This window comes from Heptranchias perlo, chromosome 21 (assembly GCF_035084215.1).
Source record: "Heptranchias perlo isolate sHepPer1 chromosome 21, sHepPer1.hap1, whole genome shotgun sequence".
NCBI lineage: Eukaryota > Metazoa > Chordata > Chondrichthyes > Hexanchiformes > Hexanchidae > Heptranchias > Heptranchias perlo.
The window spans coordinates 8,840,777-8,857,524 of record NC_090345.1 but is presented as its reverse complement, the minus strand read 5'-3'; the positions used below and the strand labels follow the sequence as shown (position 1 = coordinate 8,857,524).

General features: G+C 43.1%; 1 protein-coding gene across 1 annotated transcript in view; it reads right to left on the bottom strand.

The window, feature by feature from the left end:
* Window positions 1-16,748, bottom strand: part of hpse2 (heparanase 2) — a 220,012-nt gene that overhangs the window by 30,536 nt on the left and 172,728 nt on the right. The window contains exon 10 of the mRNA XM_068002697.1: window positions 3,921-4,066. Within this exon, the coding sequence (XP_067858798.1) occupies window positions 3,921-4,066 (146 nt within the window). The remainder of the gene's footprint in view (window positions 1-3,920; window positions 4,067-16,748) is intronic.

Genomic DNA, 16,748 nt, shown 5'->3' with positions numbered 1-16,748 from the left:
TCTTAATTATCCGTTTTGACTTATGCCAACAGCACAGATTACTTGGATACACCTTGGAGGGCATTGATCCTTTGTACTATAAAGTTTTGAAATGGCATGGGATTGAAGAACTAAATCATCTCCACAATTCCCAAACAAAGAAACCCTTTATGCATCTAAAATTCCAGATCCAAGCGGAACACTTGCTCCAGTTATTCATGTTTCTCATTTAACGACCTCCTCTCTCAGACATTGTCAATCCGTTGCCTAAGGATGCACGCACATGCTGGGATTGTATAATATTTCACACAGTAACACCTCGCTCTTAATGATATGTAGCAGTGTGTGTTTTTTCAATTTGCGACTGGTTGTGGCATGAATGATTGAAATGCCTTTGGATGGGAGATTGGAAAACTTTCCGTGCAGGCCATTACTGATCCTCACCAAAGCAGCACATTTTCTGGCAAACTAGTTACAAATTTAACACTGTAACAAAAACCGTCTTTGTTAAAGCTAAGTGGGGTTCTTGGATTTATTCTGCTTGAAGAAGACCCTTGAATTAATTTATTTCAATGGCCTGGATACTGAAACCAACCTTAGAAGAAGTAACGGAAAGAGTAGATGTGACAGATGTGATGTACATGGACTTTCCAAAGGCCTTCGATAAGGTACCACATAAGAGATATGTGACAATGGTCAGGGCGTGTGGAATTAGGGGCCAGGTAGCAGAATGGATTGAAAGACAGCCACAAAACAGAAAACAGAATTAAGGGACGTTTCTCGGCTGGCAGATAGTAGGAAGTGGTGCCCCGCAGGGTTCCATGCTGGGACCACCGTTGTTTACCATATACATAAATGACCTGGACTCAGAAATTAGAGGTATGGGGTCATCATTTGCAGATGATACCAAATTCAGAGGTACAGCTAATAATGCGGAGGACTGCACCAAAATACAGGAAGATACAAACAGGGTGGGCAGATAAATGGCAAATGAAATTCAATATGAGGTCGTTCATTTTGGTACGAGGTATAAGGAGGCCACTTATTCCTTGGAAGATAAGAAATTTGTTGCATTTATGGGGAGGCTTAATGCATACAGAGGGAGAAGGGAATAGTGGGGATGTGGGCTCAGGGTGGGAAGAGGTAACTAGAGTGGGAAGAAGCTCGTGTGGAGTATAAACATCGGCATAGACCAGTTGGGCCAAGTGGCCTGTTTCTGTGCTGTAGATTCTATGTAACCACATCTCACTGCTGTTTATGGGACCTTGTTTTGTGAAAATTGGCCGTTGCATTTGCCCACAATTCAAAAATACTTCATTGGCTGTGAAACGCTTTGGGACCTCTTGAGGATGTGAAAGGTGCTATATAACGGCAAGTTCATACTTTTCTAGTAGAGGGATGAGTTGATTGACTTCTTCTTTTCCTTGTCTGTCTGTATGTTCTTAACTCCAGTGCACATAGAGGATATAAATAATACTCAATAACCAGCATGTGATCCAAATTTGAACACTGATTTTTCTAAACAAGGTGCTTTTTTTAAAACTCCCGTTGCCTGATCTTTTTTATGCGGAGAGGATATAGTCCCATATGTATTTTTTTAACAGTAGCCATTTCCAACAAGGTGTTGAGTGGTACAGCTGAATTTAGACAATTACTACTGAACATTGCCAGACTTCAAGAGGCCTCAGGCCCTCCATAACATGCGATGGATGCCAGGGCTTTCATGGTGTAATGTACTGCATTCTATTGCAGCACAAGCAAACCTTTTTGTTTTCTGTTTGATATGTGTTTTCATAACTGTTCAGCCTGTTTCCAATCTTTTTTTGCTGAGGTGTGATTCGATCCTTTTACTGTGGCATTCACCCCCCACTCCCCAATACCGTCCGAATTTTCGCACATTATACACTCTCCCTAGCTGAAAGTGCAGGGAGCCAGATATACTGCTGCCATGGTCTCTCCCAATGCTGCTCTGAAATTAGTTATGTGGAAGCTGTCTGGGCGATTGCTCCATTGCTTTACAGCCCAACCCCACCCCCCTTCCCTTGAAGAATATTTGGGAGTTCTTCCAGGTGTCCAGGCCTATATTCCTCCCTTAACTAATATCACCAAAAGCGGATTAACTGGACATTCATCTCGTTGCTGTTTAGTCGGTCTTGCTGGTAGTAAAATGGCTGCCACATTGGCCTACATCACAACAGTCACTGCACTTCAAAGTAAATTGTTATACGTGAAATGCCTTGAGACATTGCTGACAGTGATACAGTGCTATCTAAGAGTGGGTCTTTTTATCCTGTGCTTTGGGAGCTCCTCACAGTGTCTGGTTGAGACAACCAATTCAGCGTTTGAAAGTGGCAGAGGTGAATGACCATCTCTCATTGACTCGCTTAATCCTTGTGACTAATATGAAGAATATGTCTTGAGATTAGTCATGAAATGTTGATGTTTTACAATCCCAATCTGTAATAAACATCTCACTAATGCCCAGCCTCTGGTCCAGAAATTTAAACTCACACATTCAATTCTAATAAGTGTTTGTAGTTCTTACGCAACAAATTGTTTTTTTAAAAAGAAACCACATCCAAAATTTTTAAAGAATTTAGGTTTATATACAAACAAAGCCTCTTCCCTTACCCCGCTGTTCCCATGTATCTGTTCCTTACTTGCAAGGGTAGGAAAATGACTAATTCTCAAGTGTCTCCTAAAGCTGTTGTTGAACTGATTACAGGGGATGGGAGCAACTTGTGGTGACTTCCTCTGATGTTATTCTCCTCCTCTCTCCTTTCCTCTCTGGCTATGTTCTCTTTTTTTTTTATTCGTTCATGGGATGTGGGCGTCGCTGGCGAGGCCGGCATTTATTGCCCATCCCTAATTGCCCTTGAGAAGGTGGTGGTGAGCCGCCTTCTTGAACCGCTGCAGTCCGTGTGGTGAAGGTTCTCCCCCTGAAGGTATGACTCAGATTGGGACCTCCATTATGTGGGGGATATGTAACTCTAGGCAAGAACCCATGCCCTTACCATGCCCTTACCACAGCAAGGCTACAGCTTGTAAATACACCAACATCTTGTAGCACTGTACTAGCCCCAAGAGAAATTTCTTAATTAAAACAGCCCTGTGGGGTAGCAATCCATTCCTTTTATCCAGCTGTTTCTTAATTAAACCCTATAGAACGTTTGGGTCCCATGCCAACATGCCAGCTATCCTGGCCTCAATCATAATTGTTGCATACCCAGCCTTGAACTCAGAACCAACTAGGCAATCTCTAGACCACACTCTCTCCCCCTCAAAAAATGAACTATTTACGAGGACTAAGGATCCTAAATAAATGTTTAGTCTTGTTATACATTCTTAATTTTCGATTAACTAGATTGCAGTTCAGAAGAGGGAGCGCTTTTTTTCTCTCTTGACCCGTAAATTCTAATCTTTCAGACGGGGGTGAATTAATACAGATACACAATACTTAGGGAAAAGGACACTATCAACTATGGTGGAGAGACAAGCCAAGTACATCATCAGAAGGAACAGCCATTAGCTTTAATGCGCATCACTTATCATCTGACGTGCTCATTCATGTCATTGGCACTGATGAAAGTTCTGGGACACTTATCTGTCGGAAAATTACCTTCAGCAAAGCTGGAACAATAGTGACTTCTGTCCCTTTGACAAGATAAAAAAATACTATGATGCCCTTTGATGGCAGTGCTCATTTAACTGGGGGTGAGGTAAAACGGAGATCCCCAGATGTCAGCAGCGGCATAGACTTACTTAGTCTTCAGTGTAATCCAGCACTCCATCCCAGGGCAGCAGTCTTTTGTCCTGGTCTTTGGCGTGCCCTCTATTCCTTTGATAATATTATTACTTGGCAGTTGAAAGGCATCGAGTTTGGATGTGTGTGTGTTTTTTTTATCTAAATGACGAGCAAAGACACTACAAAGGAGACTTACTTGCGGATGTGTGTGCAATGGGCGTAGATCCGCAGCTTGTCCCGTATGACTCGCCCGGGCCTAGGTTTCCGCTGCAGGCCTGCCACTTGGACCGTGAGAACTTTGTTTCCCACCAACCGTTTGTAAAGGAGTGAAAGCCAATAGTCCTGCATGGAAGTCAAGAGAAAAAGCTTCCTTAGATTTTTAAACTGAAGTCAAATGCCCATTGGTAGAGGGGGGGGGGGGGGGTGGGTGGGCATGAAGAAGATGGAGAAAGGATCGTTATAAGACAAGGTAACATGCTCAATGTGTCTACTCACACCACGTATACACAAACCTTACTTAGTCAAGGAGTAGTTGAGGCGAATAGCGTCGATGCATTTAAGGAGAACTTAAATAAACACATGAGGGAGAAAGGGATAGAAGGATTTGCTGATAGGGTTAGATGAAGTAGGGAGGGAGGAGGCTCGTGTGGAACATAAACACCAGCATGGACCTGTTGGGCTGAATGGCCTGTTTCTGTGCTGTACATTCTATGTAATTCTTGTGGTTGTAAAGCCCCGAGTTTTTAATTGTACTCTGTTTTATTCCGTTTTATTCTTCTGGCTGAGAGAAAAGGCAGTTGATTGCTGACATCTCCAAGGTTTCTGGAACTTTGACTGACCATTAGAGAATTCCAAGGGAGAACAATCTGTATTTTGACTTCTTCCTTCTCCCATCTCATCACCAAGTCACCTCACCTGCACTCAATGCTGATATACCTGCCACTGGTCGTGAAGTTCAGTCGCTCAAATCTAGGCCATGAAATCATTTCAAGTAGTGCTGAAGGTGGGGAGAGATTGAACTTTGTCTACTGGCAATTAGATGCAGAATAACTTAACGTGGGACAGTCAAATAAAACTTCAACCCGTCCCTCTGGGATACATACTTACCAGGGAAAAGATGCCCTAACACATTGTGCCATCCTGACCCACTGCAGACACTTTGATTCCGTCAGTTCAAATAGTCAGGTTGTTTGATGGATCCATTGAATTGGGCTCCATGAGAATGCAACCAAGTGCACACAGTGTAACAGGTAAAATGCCATTAGAAAATGGAATACAGACGAAAGAGTGAGGCAACCCATCAAAGAGCCTGCTGTAAATGATTATAAACAACGTTCTGACAGAAACGACTGACCTCAAAGTGGGAATGAATGGACAATCAAAGCCTGTACGACTGTTGGGTGTGCACATTGGTAGATGTACTATTTCCAGTGGTTATCCCTGCAGTGACAGCCCAATGTGACTTGAGGAACTATTTTTAACACCCATTAGCCCTCCTGTGCCTGTATGCTGCTTTAAATGAGTTTCTTTCAGCCAAGCAAATCAACAATATATAGAAGCTGAGCATCTCACCCACAGTTCATTCACAAAAACAAATATAGCCTAGTGAGATAGCCATATTTTTATAAGGTTGCCACGGAGCACTTACATCTTTACAGGTAATGAACTAGCACCAGTTCTTCCATCATTTTAAAAGCTTGCCCTCTCTTCTCAATCACTGGCTCTCCTGCTGTAGGGGCTGTACATCTTACCTATCCTGATACCGAGACACACAGAAGCCAATCAGGACCAGACGTGGTTGATTTGTTAGTTTTTACCTAGTGAACACATGGGTGATGTCCCTTGAGGCTGAACCAATGGGAAGGAAAACAGAAATGAAGGGGAGGAGGGTGAAGGCAAAGTAAATAAGAAAATTTTCAAGATGGCCTTGATGACTAGCAGTTCAAATCATAACTCCCTTTATTTTTAATATCTATCTTTGAGATGAGACCAGTCACTTTAAATTGTTGTTACCATGGCTTTGTGCCTCTGAGATGAGGTAGAATCCACATCCTGTTGGTGTGGTAGAAAGTGAGTGATCCAGGCCCACTGCCTGCAGACAGCGACATACGGTCAACCATTAGAGAATGCCAAAGCAGAACATTCTGTATTTTGATTTCTTCCCTCCCCCATCTCATCGATGCGACAGCCCACCTGCACTCAGTGCTGATCAACCTGCCATCATTGTTAATACTGTTTCACTGCAAAGCCATTGGTGCTGATCTCACTTCATAAGTAGCACTTCATAATTAGTATCTGCACAGTTGAATCTGGCTGATTGGCTGGAGACAGCTTTCTGAGCAGCAGGGCACTGATATTTGACGGACCGCTCGGTAGTCAGAAGCACCGATTCCGAGGGATAAATTGGCCAGTTCATCAGTTTTTCTGAATTCATTGAGGTAGAGGTGAATAATTAAGGACTCAGTGGTTAGGTGAGACATCACATACATATTTTATGTTATGGATTCTGGTCCCTGGTTTCGTATTATTAAGAGAGTTAGGGAAGTGTCACATCTTTTGTTATTTTTGCATTTGAGGAGGCTTAAAGATAGAAATCTGTAACCAAGTGAAATCTACTGTATTAACTTTATGCTATTATTTAACCTTTATTTGTAATGAACCTAATTTGTCATTTAGAGACTAAGGTGTAGGGGCTGATAGAATGTTTATTCTTCCACCATCCAAAGACTAGGAGAAGAACTGATTCGTGTCTATTCAATAATCTATTGTAAGTAACAAGAATTTCTGTTTGACCCCTGGACAATACTACAGTACCACTGTGTTCTGTTACAAGGGTGGTCTTTAGTGCTGCACCTCAAAGAAAAATCTGAATGAATTCTAAAAATGTAACGGGCTTTTGAAAGGAGAGAGGAAGGTGGCAAGCTGGAGGGATCTAGGAGGGAGTTCTGGAGTGGCATCTTTCACCCTCGTGACAGGTCGTTGGTTGATTTGAAGTTGTGTCACTTGACAGAAAATCTTTCCCCAGGCCCAATTCAAATAAAATATAAAATACACAAAGTAAATCACCATCTTGATATAATGTGCTCTTTCAAAAGAGATACACTAGCATGGGAAAGTTAAAAATGATCAATTCAATGGCCTTATAAACTTGGTCATTTGCCAACTATTCATTATTTTGAAGCTCTCGCAATCCACAGGTATGTTGTACACACATACAGCCTCATTACACCATTGAAACTATAAAATACTTTCAGTGGTTGTGTCTAATTAGCATCATAACTCAACTGGGTATGTGTAAAAGTGGGGTCTTAATTAAACACTTATGATGTTGGACATGTTTTTGTGGCACATTTTTCACTATGCAAAATCCTTGGGCGGGTATGCACTCCTCTTTCATCAAGTCTGGCTACTGAATTATGGAATAGTTTGCTCTGCAGGACTTCTCTTACTTTGACCCATTTTAAGGATCTACTGTATTGCTTATCGTTAACCCTTGAGATACGGTGGCTTAGTTTACTTGTCCAGATGTGCTCTTTTCCTCCATGGATGCTAGATTGTCAGCAGCCCTTTTCCGTTTTGATGAACAAAAATGCACAGGAATTGACTTGGCCGTAACCATGGTGCAACCATGTTAATCGTCACTTTTCTGGCTTTTGATTAGCTAATAAAACTTTCTTTGGAAACAGGTTTAAGCCAACCAAAAGCACTTTACTTAAAGTAGTCCCACTGCCAAAAATGGAGCCAGGAAGAAGAAAGGTGGTCAGGAAAGAATTTAAAAGTAGATTCAAATTATTTTAGATACAAAAGATCGATATTAAGAAAAAGAAAAACAGGGAAGAGAAACAAAGGATGAGCAAAGGACAACAGGGTGAGCACAATTAAAGTTCCTTATTTGTTCTTTGGAATTTGGGTGACGCTGGCAAGGCAGCATTTATTGCCCAATCCCAAGTTGCCCTGAGAAGGTGGCAATGGGCCTTCTTTTTGGGCAGCGATTATTTTTACAACTAAGTGGTTTTCTAGGCCACTTCAAAAGGCATTAAACGTCAACCATGTAAAGTAGAACCGCAGTCACGTTTCGACCAGACAGAGTAGTGGGATCACGTTCCCCTGAAGGTCATTAGTGAACCAGTTGGGTTTTTATAACAATGTTTTGTGGTCATTTTTTCTGATGCGAATCACAAATTAACAGATCTACCGAATTCACAACTTGCCGTGGTGGGATTCAGACATGATGACATTTTCATTTATAATTAAAGTGCTTTTAGGTGGTTGTTGCTTTAGTTTAGGAGCAGTATTACAGTAATTATGACTACTGACATTCGAGTGACCTTATTAATGTAATTTTAGTGTCTGTCCCGTGACATGACATTTGTAAAAACTGCATCCGTTGTCATGCAATTTCCTGTCTTTTTATAATTACTTTAAATATTAACATCAAATTTAGTGTGAAATGATTGGTCATTATTATATTTTGGGAATTTTGGACCATTTTTCCACGGGATTTCAAAATGAGTTATATTTAAGTGAGGCGTTTTAAATTAAAGTGGGTCCACACAGGTTTCAAATTCTTCTTACAGCCATATGTTGCAGACACTGAGACAGAGAAGCTTATATGTCAATGAGCCAGACATTGACGATGTGTTTGCACAACAACTGGGGGCAATAGTTAAGCCACTATTTCATTTCAGGCTCTCTATCAACATCCACACCTATTACTGTTTGAGCTGTCTGTCAAGAATCCACTCTTGTGAGCAGAAGGTAGCCATTTTTATTGATAGGCTGGTGAACCCATGATTGGGGAAGAAGTCGGAGGGACAGGCCATCCACTATGATCGAATTAAAGGGATATCGACGGCTGCAATTAGTGGAAACATTGTTAAATTGATTAACCTCCAAAAATGGGCGCGAGCATCGCATTGTGCGATTAACCCGCGCCTGGTCGACCCATCTCAGGTATTCGTGCTATCACAGAACTTAACTCATGCATGCGAAAAATCCAGGTCTTGTCACTACGATTCCACGACATTTGCACTTTCCCCCAGCAGAGGGAGCCCAAATCTCTTAAAGGCAGGCTGTCTCTCTGACAGCCTGCCAAAATCTCTTAAAGGTAGCCGGTACCTGTTATTTGCTAAAAATAACAGTCTGCTGTCTACACGGAATCTGAATGGAGATCAGACATCGCACATGTAGAATACAAATGCAGGTCCCGTCCCTATGTTTACAAACTGATGAGTTATGCTAAAACATTGAATAAAGGTTGCGCACTACTAAATCCCACATCCTCCAATCTGCATGCCAGACCTCACCAATCTGCCGATCTGAGTTTGTACCAGGCCTGCGAGAGTGCATGCACCAAGGTTCTCTGCTGATGCACTGGAGGCCTTGGTGCAAGAGGTGGACAGGAGGAGGGACATCCTATATCCACGGAGTGGTGGGGGGGGGTGCCAAGAGGCCCTCCAGACACATGCCCAAAAGGCAGTGGGAGGTAGCAGGGGATGCAGTCAATGCCAGGCGCATAGCACCATGAAGATAGATGCAGTGCAGGAAGAAGTTCAATGCTTTGATACAAGTGGTCAAAATGAGTGAAGTCAACTGTCAAGTGGCGCCTCCTACCAATTGCACCACTAGCCACATCCACTGCTCCACGCACTACACCCCCCATCACCCACATACCAACTCTTTCCATCAGTACGCAACTCTTCCAATCAGATGCTTCCTCTCACCCTTACACATTACCACTGTTGCAAGCCGCCCACCCATAACTCACAGGCCCCGCACACTGGCAGCTATTCAACCATGACAGGCACATTGCCCAGACACACATCCCGCTTACTCGCAGGAGAAGGTGGCACATAACAGGAGGCAGAAAGCGGCAGTGGCATTTAACCCCTCGAGCCTATTCCACCATTCAATGAGATCATGGTTGACCTGTGACCTAACTCCATATACCCACCTTAGCCCCATACCCCTTAATACCCTGGTTCACAAAAATCTATCAATCTCAGATTTAAAATTCACAAGTGAGCTAGCATCAACTGCCGTTTGCAGAAGAGTGTTCCAAACTTCTACCGCCCTTTGCGTGTAGAAGCGTTTCTCAACTTCACTCCTGCATGTCCTGGCTCTAAATGTTAGGTTATGTCCTCTAGTCCTAGTATTCAAGTATAAGAGACCTCCAAACACAGGTACAAATACATCAGCAGTCAGAAGCAATAATCCAGCAACTAACCTGTAAATCCTGCATGGTCCCTTTAAATAGCGCTGGTGGGAGGTACCGACGGGCACTCTAAGACACGTTCAGATGGTCGTGGTTAAGGCAGTCCGTTGAGTGGAGCGTTAAGTCCAAAATGGTGTCTATTACTTTAAATCAGCATTGTACACCGATTGTATGCATTTCCTCCTTACTTTACATGTTGCCGGCATTCGTTATTTGCACATGGGCTAAACCCTTTACCAAGTCCAGCGCACACCATCGTGGATGTTCGGGAGGCCACGTAGCACCGAAGCATTGGGCGTTAGGTGGCCCAATTTCTAGCCCAACGTTCCATCGCCAACTTGCTCATCTGCCCAGCTGGAAAGTAAGTAATATCGCCACAAAACAGGTCTACACTAAGTGTACACTTACACGCGGTAAGTCTTAATGACTGCCAAACAACTAAGAATTAACTTTTAAAAATGTGGGGTCTCATTACTCCTTATTTTAATCGTGTTTGGTCATTAAAATTTTTTTTTTAAATTAAAAACATTTTTTACCTTTTTCCTTCTGTCTCTTTTAATCAATTTGATTATTTCTTACCCTCTTTTTTTCGCTGTCTATAACTGTTTTTACAAATGATTTTAGTGTTGTACCTTCCACTTCCTGGGTTTTACGTTGCAGCTTGCAGAAACCATTTGCAGCGTGTCAAAAATGCAGCGATCTGATTGTTCGAGGTGTGGGAGTGATTCTCTTGCTTCTCCCACGGGTCCTGGCTTCGCTGGAGCTAACACTGGGCTCTTCTCCGCTTTCTATTACAGGAAGTGCACCCGGTAAAGACCGCGCGCGGTAAGTTAGTGGGTTAGTATAAATCTATGGAGCGGCGAGCTCCGTTGGTTCGCCACTTGGAGCAATTTTTGGGCCGTTATTTATACACCTGTTTGTGCTTTTTCTATAAATAGTAAACTTTTCCTTTCCTTGTTCAGTAACTCAATGGCAAGGATTTTCCAGATCTTCCCTCTGGATTTTGAATTAGAAAGAAGCATGGGAAAGAGTGTTGAAAATTCCAAACTTATTTTAAATTTTACAAATTGAACTGAGACCTTTAAACCTTTTCATTGATACATGTCCATCTGCTTGAATCCTCCTGGCAACGGGGGAAAAAATTGGACCTATATTGCCAGAGGTTCATTGTCACTGGTCAAAATCCTGGAATTCTCTACCTAACACCACTGTGGGATAACCATCACAAGGACTGCAGCGCTTCAAGAAGGAAAATAGGTCATTATGAACTAAGATGCTGAGGAATTCATAATATTGGCTTAGTATCAACACATTTTTGGCAAAATGAATGACAAATGTCTTATATTTAATCTCCTTCTGTCTGATAGTTGATGTATGTTCATGGTCTATGACTTAGGTGCATACCTTGCAGTCATAAGTAAGGAAATCCAAACTGAACTCATGTGCAGGGCAAAGGCCCAAGCATAAGGCCATGCATTTATTTAATGTAAAGGAGAGAACTATTCATCGTGTTGGTTCTTTAGCCAATATTATCTTATGGAGCTGATCCAGGCAATGATTCAAGTGTAAGCACAAGATGGCTTTTATTCTCCAACCATGTCATGCTATGAGAATCTGATCAATAAGTTTATTCAAACAGTGGAGTCTAGTGATTTCTTTAGCATGTACCTCAAAACTGGTAGCTGATTAGTACTATAACTGAACTTACTGTGTTAAATTTGCCCGAGGACGGAATTAGCCACTGAGTTGCATTCAAAACTCAACTTCACATTCTCACATTTTGACTTTTTATTGGGAAATTAAGAAAAAAACCTGCTACTAGCAACAAATTTGGTCACTAAGTTGTGCCTTTTAACATAACAGAAACTTGAGTCAAGGCTCGTTTGGTTGCACTCTTGCCTCTGGGTCAGAAGGCCATGGTTCAAGCCCTTCTCCCAAGCCCTGAACCCACATCTTTTTTCTGGTTTCCCTTCTATCTCTCCATTTGCCCTCTCCAAGCTTATCTTGTCCATGAGACTCACCTCTTGCTTCCTTGACCTTATTCTCACTAAACTGCTTACCACTCAACTTCCCTTCCTGGTCCCCATGCTAGGTGACATTGTAAACGGTTGCCCCTCCTCAGGTACTGTCCCTTTCGCTTTCAAAACTACTGTCATCATCTTACTCCTCAAAAATCCAACCTCGACCCCGCTGTCTTTGGAAACTACCATCCCATTGCCAAACTCCCTTTCCTCTCCAAAGTTCTTCATCATGTTGTCACCTCCCTAATTCGTGCCCAACTTTCCTGCTACTCCATGTTTGAATCTCTCCAAAAAGGTTTCCGTCCGTGCTACCAAACTGAAACGGCCCTAACCAAAGTCACAAGTGACATCCACTGTGACCGTGGTGCATCCTCCTTGATCTCTCTGCAGCCTTTGACATGTTGGATCCCCTGTTGTCCAGCTCAGTGGAATTGCCCTCGCTTGGTTCCACTCTTACCTATCTGATCATAGCCAGAGCAACTCCAGCAATGGCTTCGCTTCCCACCCCCGCACAATTACCTCCGCAATCCCTCAAGGATCTATCCTTACTTTTTGCTTTCATTCCACCCATCCATTGAAATTCTTTAACCCTTTGAGCACTACCAGTGAGTAAAATTGTTCTGGTGACACTCAGATCTCAGCAGGTGCCACTGAGTAATCTTATGGACTCATTTGGCCCTCTAAAATTTGGTCTCATTTTAAGGTCATGGTTTGATGAGGTCACTTCAGTGACACAGCCATGTCAAACCACAATGTCCAGTCTCCTGGTTGATCCAACATACAGCCTTTGGAGCTTGTTTTTTGCCAATCAGAAATTGATTTAAGCATACCTACAGCGTAAAACGGGAGAATGGAAACAGATTAGAAGTAAAGTTTTCTAAAGATTGTTGAAAAAAAATACTTTATTAGCATGAGGTTAATATTATGGCAATAAAGCTACTCTTGACATCTGAGTATCACTTTAATACTAGAATTTGTTTCTGAGTTGAATTCTTTATTTTTTTAAAATGGTTATCACAAGGAGGACAGAATTCCCAAGAGCTGCCATGGCACAAGATCAGTTCGTCCATACATTGTTAGAGAGGTACTGCACCCCCCTGGAACTTGCAATTGTTCCAGTACAGCTACAACCCTGGCATCTACCTGACAATGTGGAAAATTGCCCAGGTATGTCCTGTCCACAAAAAGCAGGACAAATCCAATTACCGCCCCGTCAACCGACTCTCAATCATCAGCAAAATGATGGACGGTGTCGTCGACAGTGCTATCAAACGGCACTTACTCACCAATAACCTGCTCACCGATGCTCAGTTTGGGTTCTGCCAGGACCACTCGGCTCCAGACCTCATTACAGCTTTGGGCCAAAGATGGACAAAAGAGCTGAATTCCAGAGGTGAGGTGAGAGTGACTGCCCTTGACATCAAGGCAGCATTTGACCGAGTGTGGCACCAAGGAGCCCTGGTAAAATTGAAGTCAATGGGAATCAAGGGGAAAACTCTCCAGTGGCTGGAGTCATACCTAGCACAAAGGAAGATGGTAGTGGTTGTTGGAGGCCAATCATCTCAGCCCCAGGGCATTGCTGCAGGAGTTCCTTAGGGCAGTGTCCTTGGCCCAACCATCTTCAGCTGCTTCATTAATGACCTTCCCTCCATCATAAGGTCAGAAATGGGGATGTTCGCTGATGACTGCACAGTGTTCAGTTCCATTCGCAACCCCTCAGATAATGAAGCAGTCCGTGCCCACATACAGCAAGACCTGGTCAAAATCCAGGGTTGGGCTGATAAGTGGCAAGTAACATTCGCGCCAGATAAGTGCCAGGCAATGACCATCTCCAACAAGAGAGAGTTTAACCACCTCCCCTTGACATTCAACAGCATCACCATTGCTGAATTCCCCACCGTCAACATCCTGGGGGTCACCATTGACCAAAAACTTAACTGGACTAGCCACATAAATACTGTGGTTACAAGAGGCTGGGTATTCTGCGGCGAGTGACTCACCTCCTGACTCCCCAAAGCCTCTCCACCATCTACAAGGCACAGGTCAGGAGTGTGATGGAACTTGCCTGGATGAGTGCAGCTCCAACAACACTCAAGAAGCTTGACACCATCCAAGATAAAGCAGCCCGCTTGATTGGCACCCCATCCACCACCCTAAATATTCACTCCCTTCACCACCGGCGCACAGTGGCTACAGTGTGTACCATCCACAGGATGCACTGCAGCAACTCGCCAAGGCTTCTTCGACAGCACCTCCCAAACCTGTGACCTCTACCACTTAGAAGGACAAGAGCAGCAGGCACATGGGAACAACACCGCCTGCATGCTCCCCTCCAAGTCACACACCATCCCGACTTAGAAATATATCGCCGTTTCTTCATCGTCGCTGGGTCAAAATCCTGGAACTCCCTACCGAACAGCACTGTGGGAGAACCTTCACCACACGGACTGCAGCGGTTCAAGAAGGCGGCTCACCACCACCTTCTCAAGGGCAATTAGGGATGGGCAATAAATGCTGGCCTTGTCAACGACGCCCACATCCCATGAACGAATAAAAAAAATTGTTTTTTGTTATCACCAGTTAGACAATTGCACAAATTTAGTGAAACACCTGGACTTTCTACATCACCTTTCACCTCTTCCATTTTAAAAATGCATTCACCATTTTGCCAGAAACAGCGAGCAGAGGAATTCTTCATAGACTCAATTGCAATGTCACTGCACTTGGGCACCAGAGGAATCCCTGCCCCACGTTCTTAAAACAGGAATAAACTATGGCGAGGATTAATTCACGTGTAAAGAAATCACCTTAAGACAATCTGCGCACATTGGATGCACGGTCAGTCAGTCAGTGACCTCAGAATGACCGAAATAAATATTAGAATTTGTTACGAAATGATAGGAACATTGACCTAAGGAATGTGAATGACCAGTGGATGCCAACACCTTGATTTGTGTTGTGTCTGATTTTCACTGAGCCACTCTTGGGCAGGAGTTCTTTATAAACAGACTTTTGTGCCTATTCTGTGTAAATACAGCATCGTCATTTTTAACAGGGAAGAAAAGAGGGCGAGTCACCCAGGCTGCTCTTGCTCATCTCCTAGCGGCCGGCTCAAGATTGGCTTTGGCCTAGGTCCGGGAGCAGATCACCTGTCCGCCCTATCCATTGGGAAGTTGTGTGGGGAGACCTAAAGACGGGAAGAAATAAAATACAGGAGAGGGATAGGGGTTGGGGGAGACAGAAAGTGCTTGGAACTTATATCTCTTTGCATCCAGTACAAGTTATAGTCTCTTTGCATGTTGAGGCTTTGGAAAGGGTGCAGAGGAGGGCCACTAGATTAATTCCCAGTTTGAAACTTCTTAGTTGCCAAAGAGCTGGGACTCTACACTAGAAGTGTAGATTTGATGGAGGTTTTTAAAATGATGAACGGAATAGATTGTGTTTGTGTATACAGTTTGCTTCAACTAAATAGGTTAGGGAGGATCGGGGGGGTCACAATCTCACGTTATGTAAGGCTGGAACCAGCTTAGATGTTAGGAGGTGGTTCTTTTCCCAGAGAATCCTGGTCCTGTTGAAAAGGATGCCGTTCATGCGGTGAACGCTGATTCGCTGAATTCCTTGCTTCTGGATGGGGCGGAGATCATCTCGTATAAAAGGTAGGTACCATATAACATTAATCAGGGCCAGAGTGGTCTTATGGATTAGTTTCGATCGCCAAGGGGGTTGGAGAGGAATTTTGCAGATTTTATTTTTTCCCTAATTGGACTCGGTTTTTATCTTTTTTCACCTCTCCCAGGAGATCACATGGTTTGTTTCCAGATTACATGCCCTATCCTATAACCTGTTTGTAACCCTTATAAAGATGAGAACGCCTCTGCCTTTTCAGTTCCACTGCCCGTTTTGGAATTGGTATCCACGCTGGAAAAAAATAACCAGAAACAGACTCCTCCACAAGTGACTTCTTCAGCCAGAAGTCTAATGATTGACATGGAATAACTGGGACAAGTTGTGATACAACCTTTAGTTGACTAACTAAGGTCACTACGGCTAGACAGGATATAATGTTGTCTTTCCACATGATCTAAAATTAAAACTTAAAAAAAACGTTCCATTGGGTGTAGGTACATTCCTCTAAACTGTCCCCGTGACGGCCCGTCCCTGTTCAGTGTTTTCACACTTTATTTACTCGTCAGGAGTAAAACCACGGCAATAATTTTCTGCTGCGCCAATCCTTTCTGCTTTTTAATTGCCGTGGAAATTTGAAAAGAAATGAATTGAGCCAAATCACACAGCATTGATTGGAACTTCCCGATTCTCGACACTGATTCAGTGAAGTGAAGTTGACCTCAGGCCAAATAATTTATCTCTTTATACTGCATTTACAGGAAACAGTTCAGGGAAAGGTAGGTGCAGTTGCTTGAGCCTATACCTATGAGACATGGAGGTACACCATTAGAAAATAAGATGGAATGAATAAAGGCTATTTTACTGATTAAGACCACAATGCACTGTACTGAATTCTCTCCAATTTGATCTCCTGAGGGAGTGCAAATAGCTAGAACTTCCAAAAAGATAAGAATCTCAAATGTCTCCAATCCCAAAGATGATCTAATGAAACTCAAGAATTTCCAATGTAATAACATGACCTTACACTCACCTTTGAGGATATCCAATGTAATACATGCTATGTACACAACCTGACCAGTCGCATTCCACAGATGACACTTTCACCTCTCTCGGCAGCACAAGAACTGTAGGGTATTTGATCAACTATGTCTATTACCTTCAA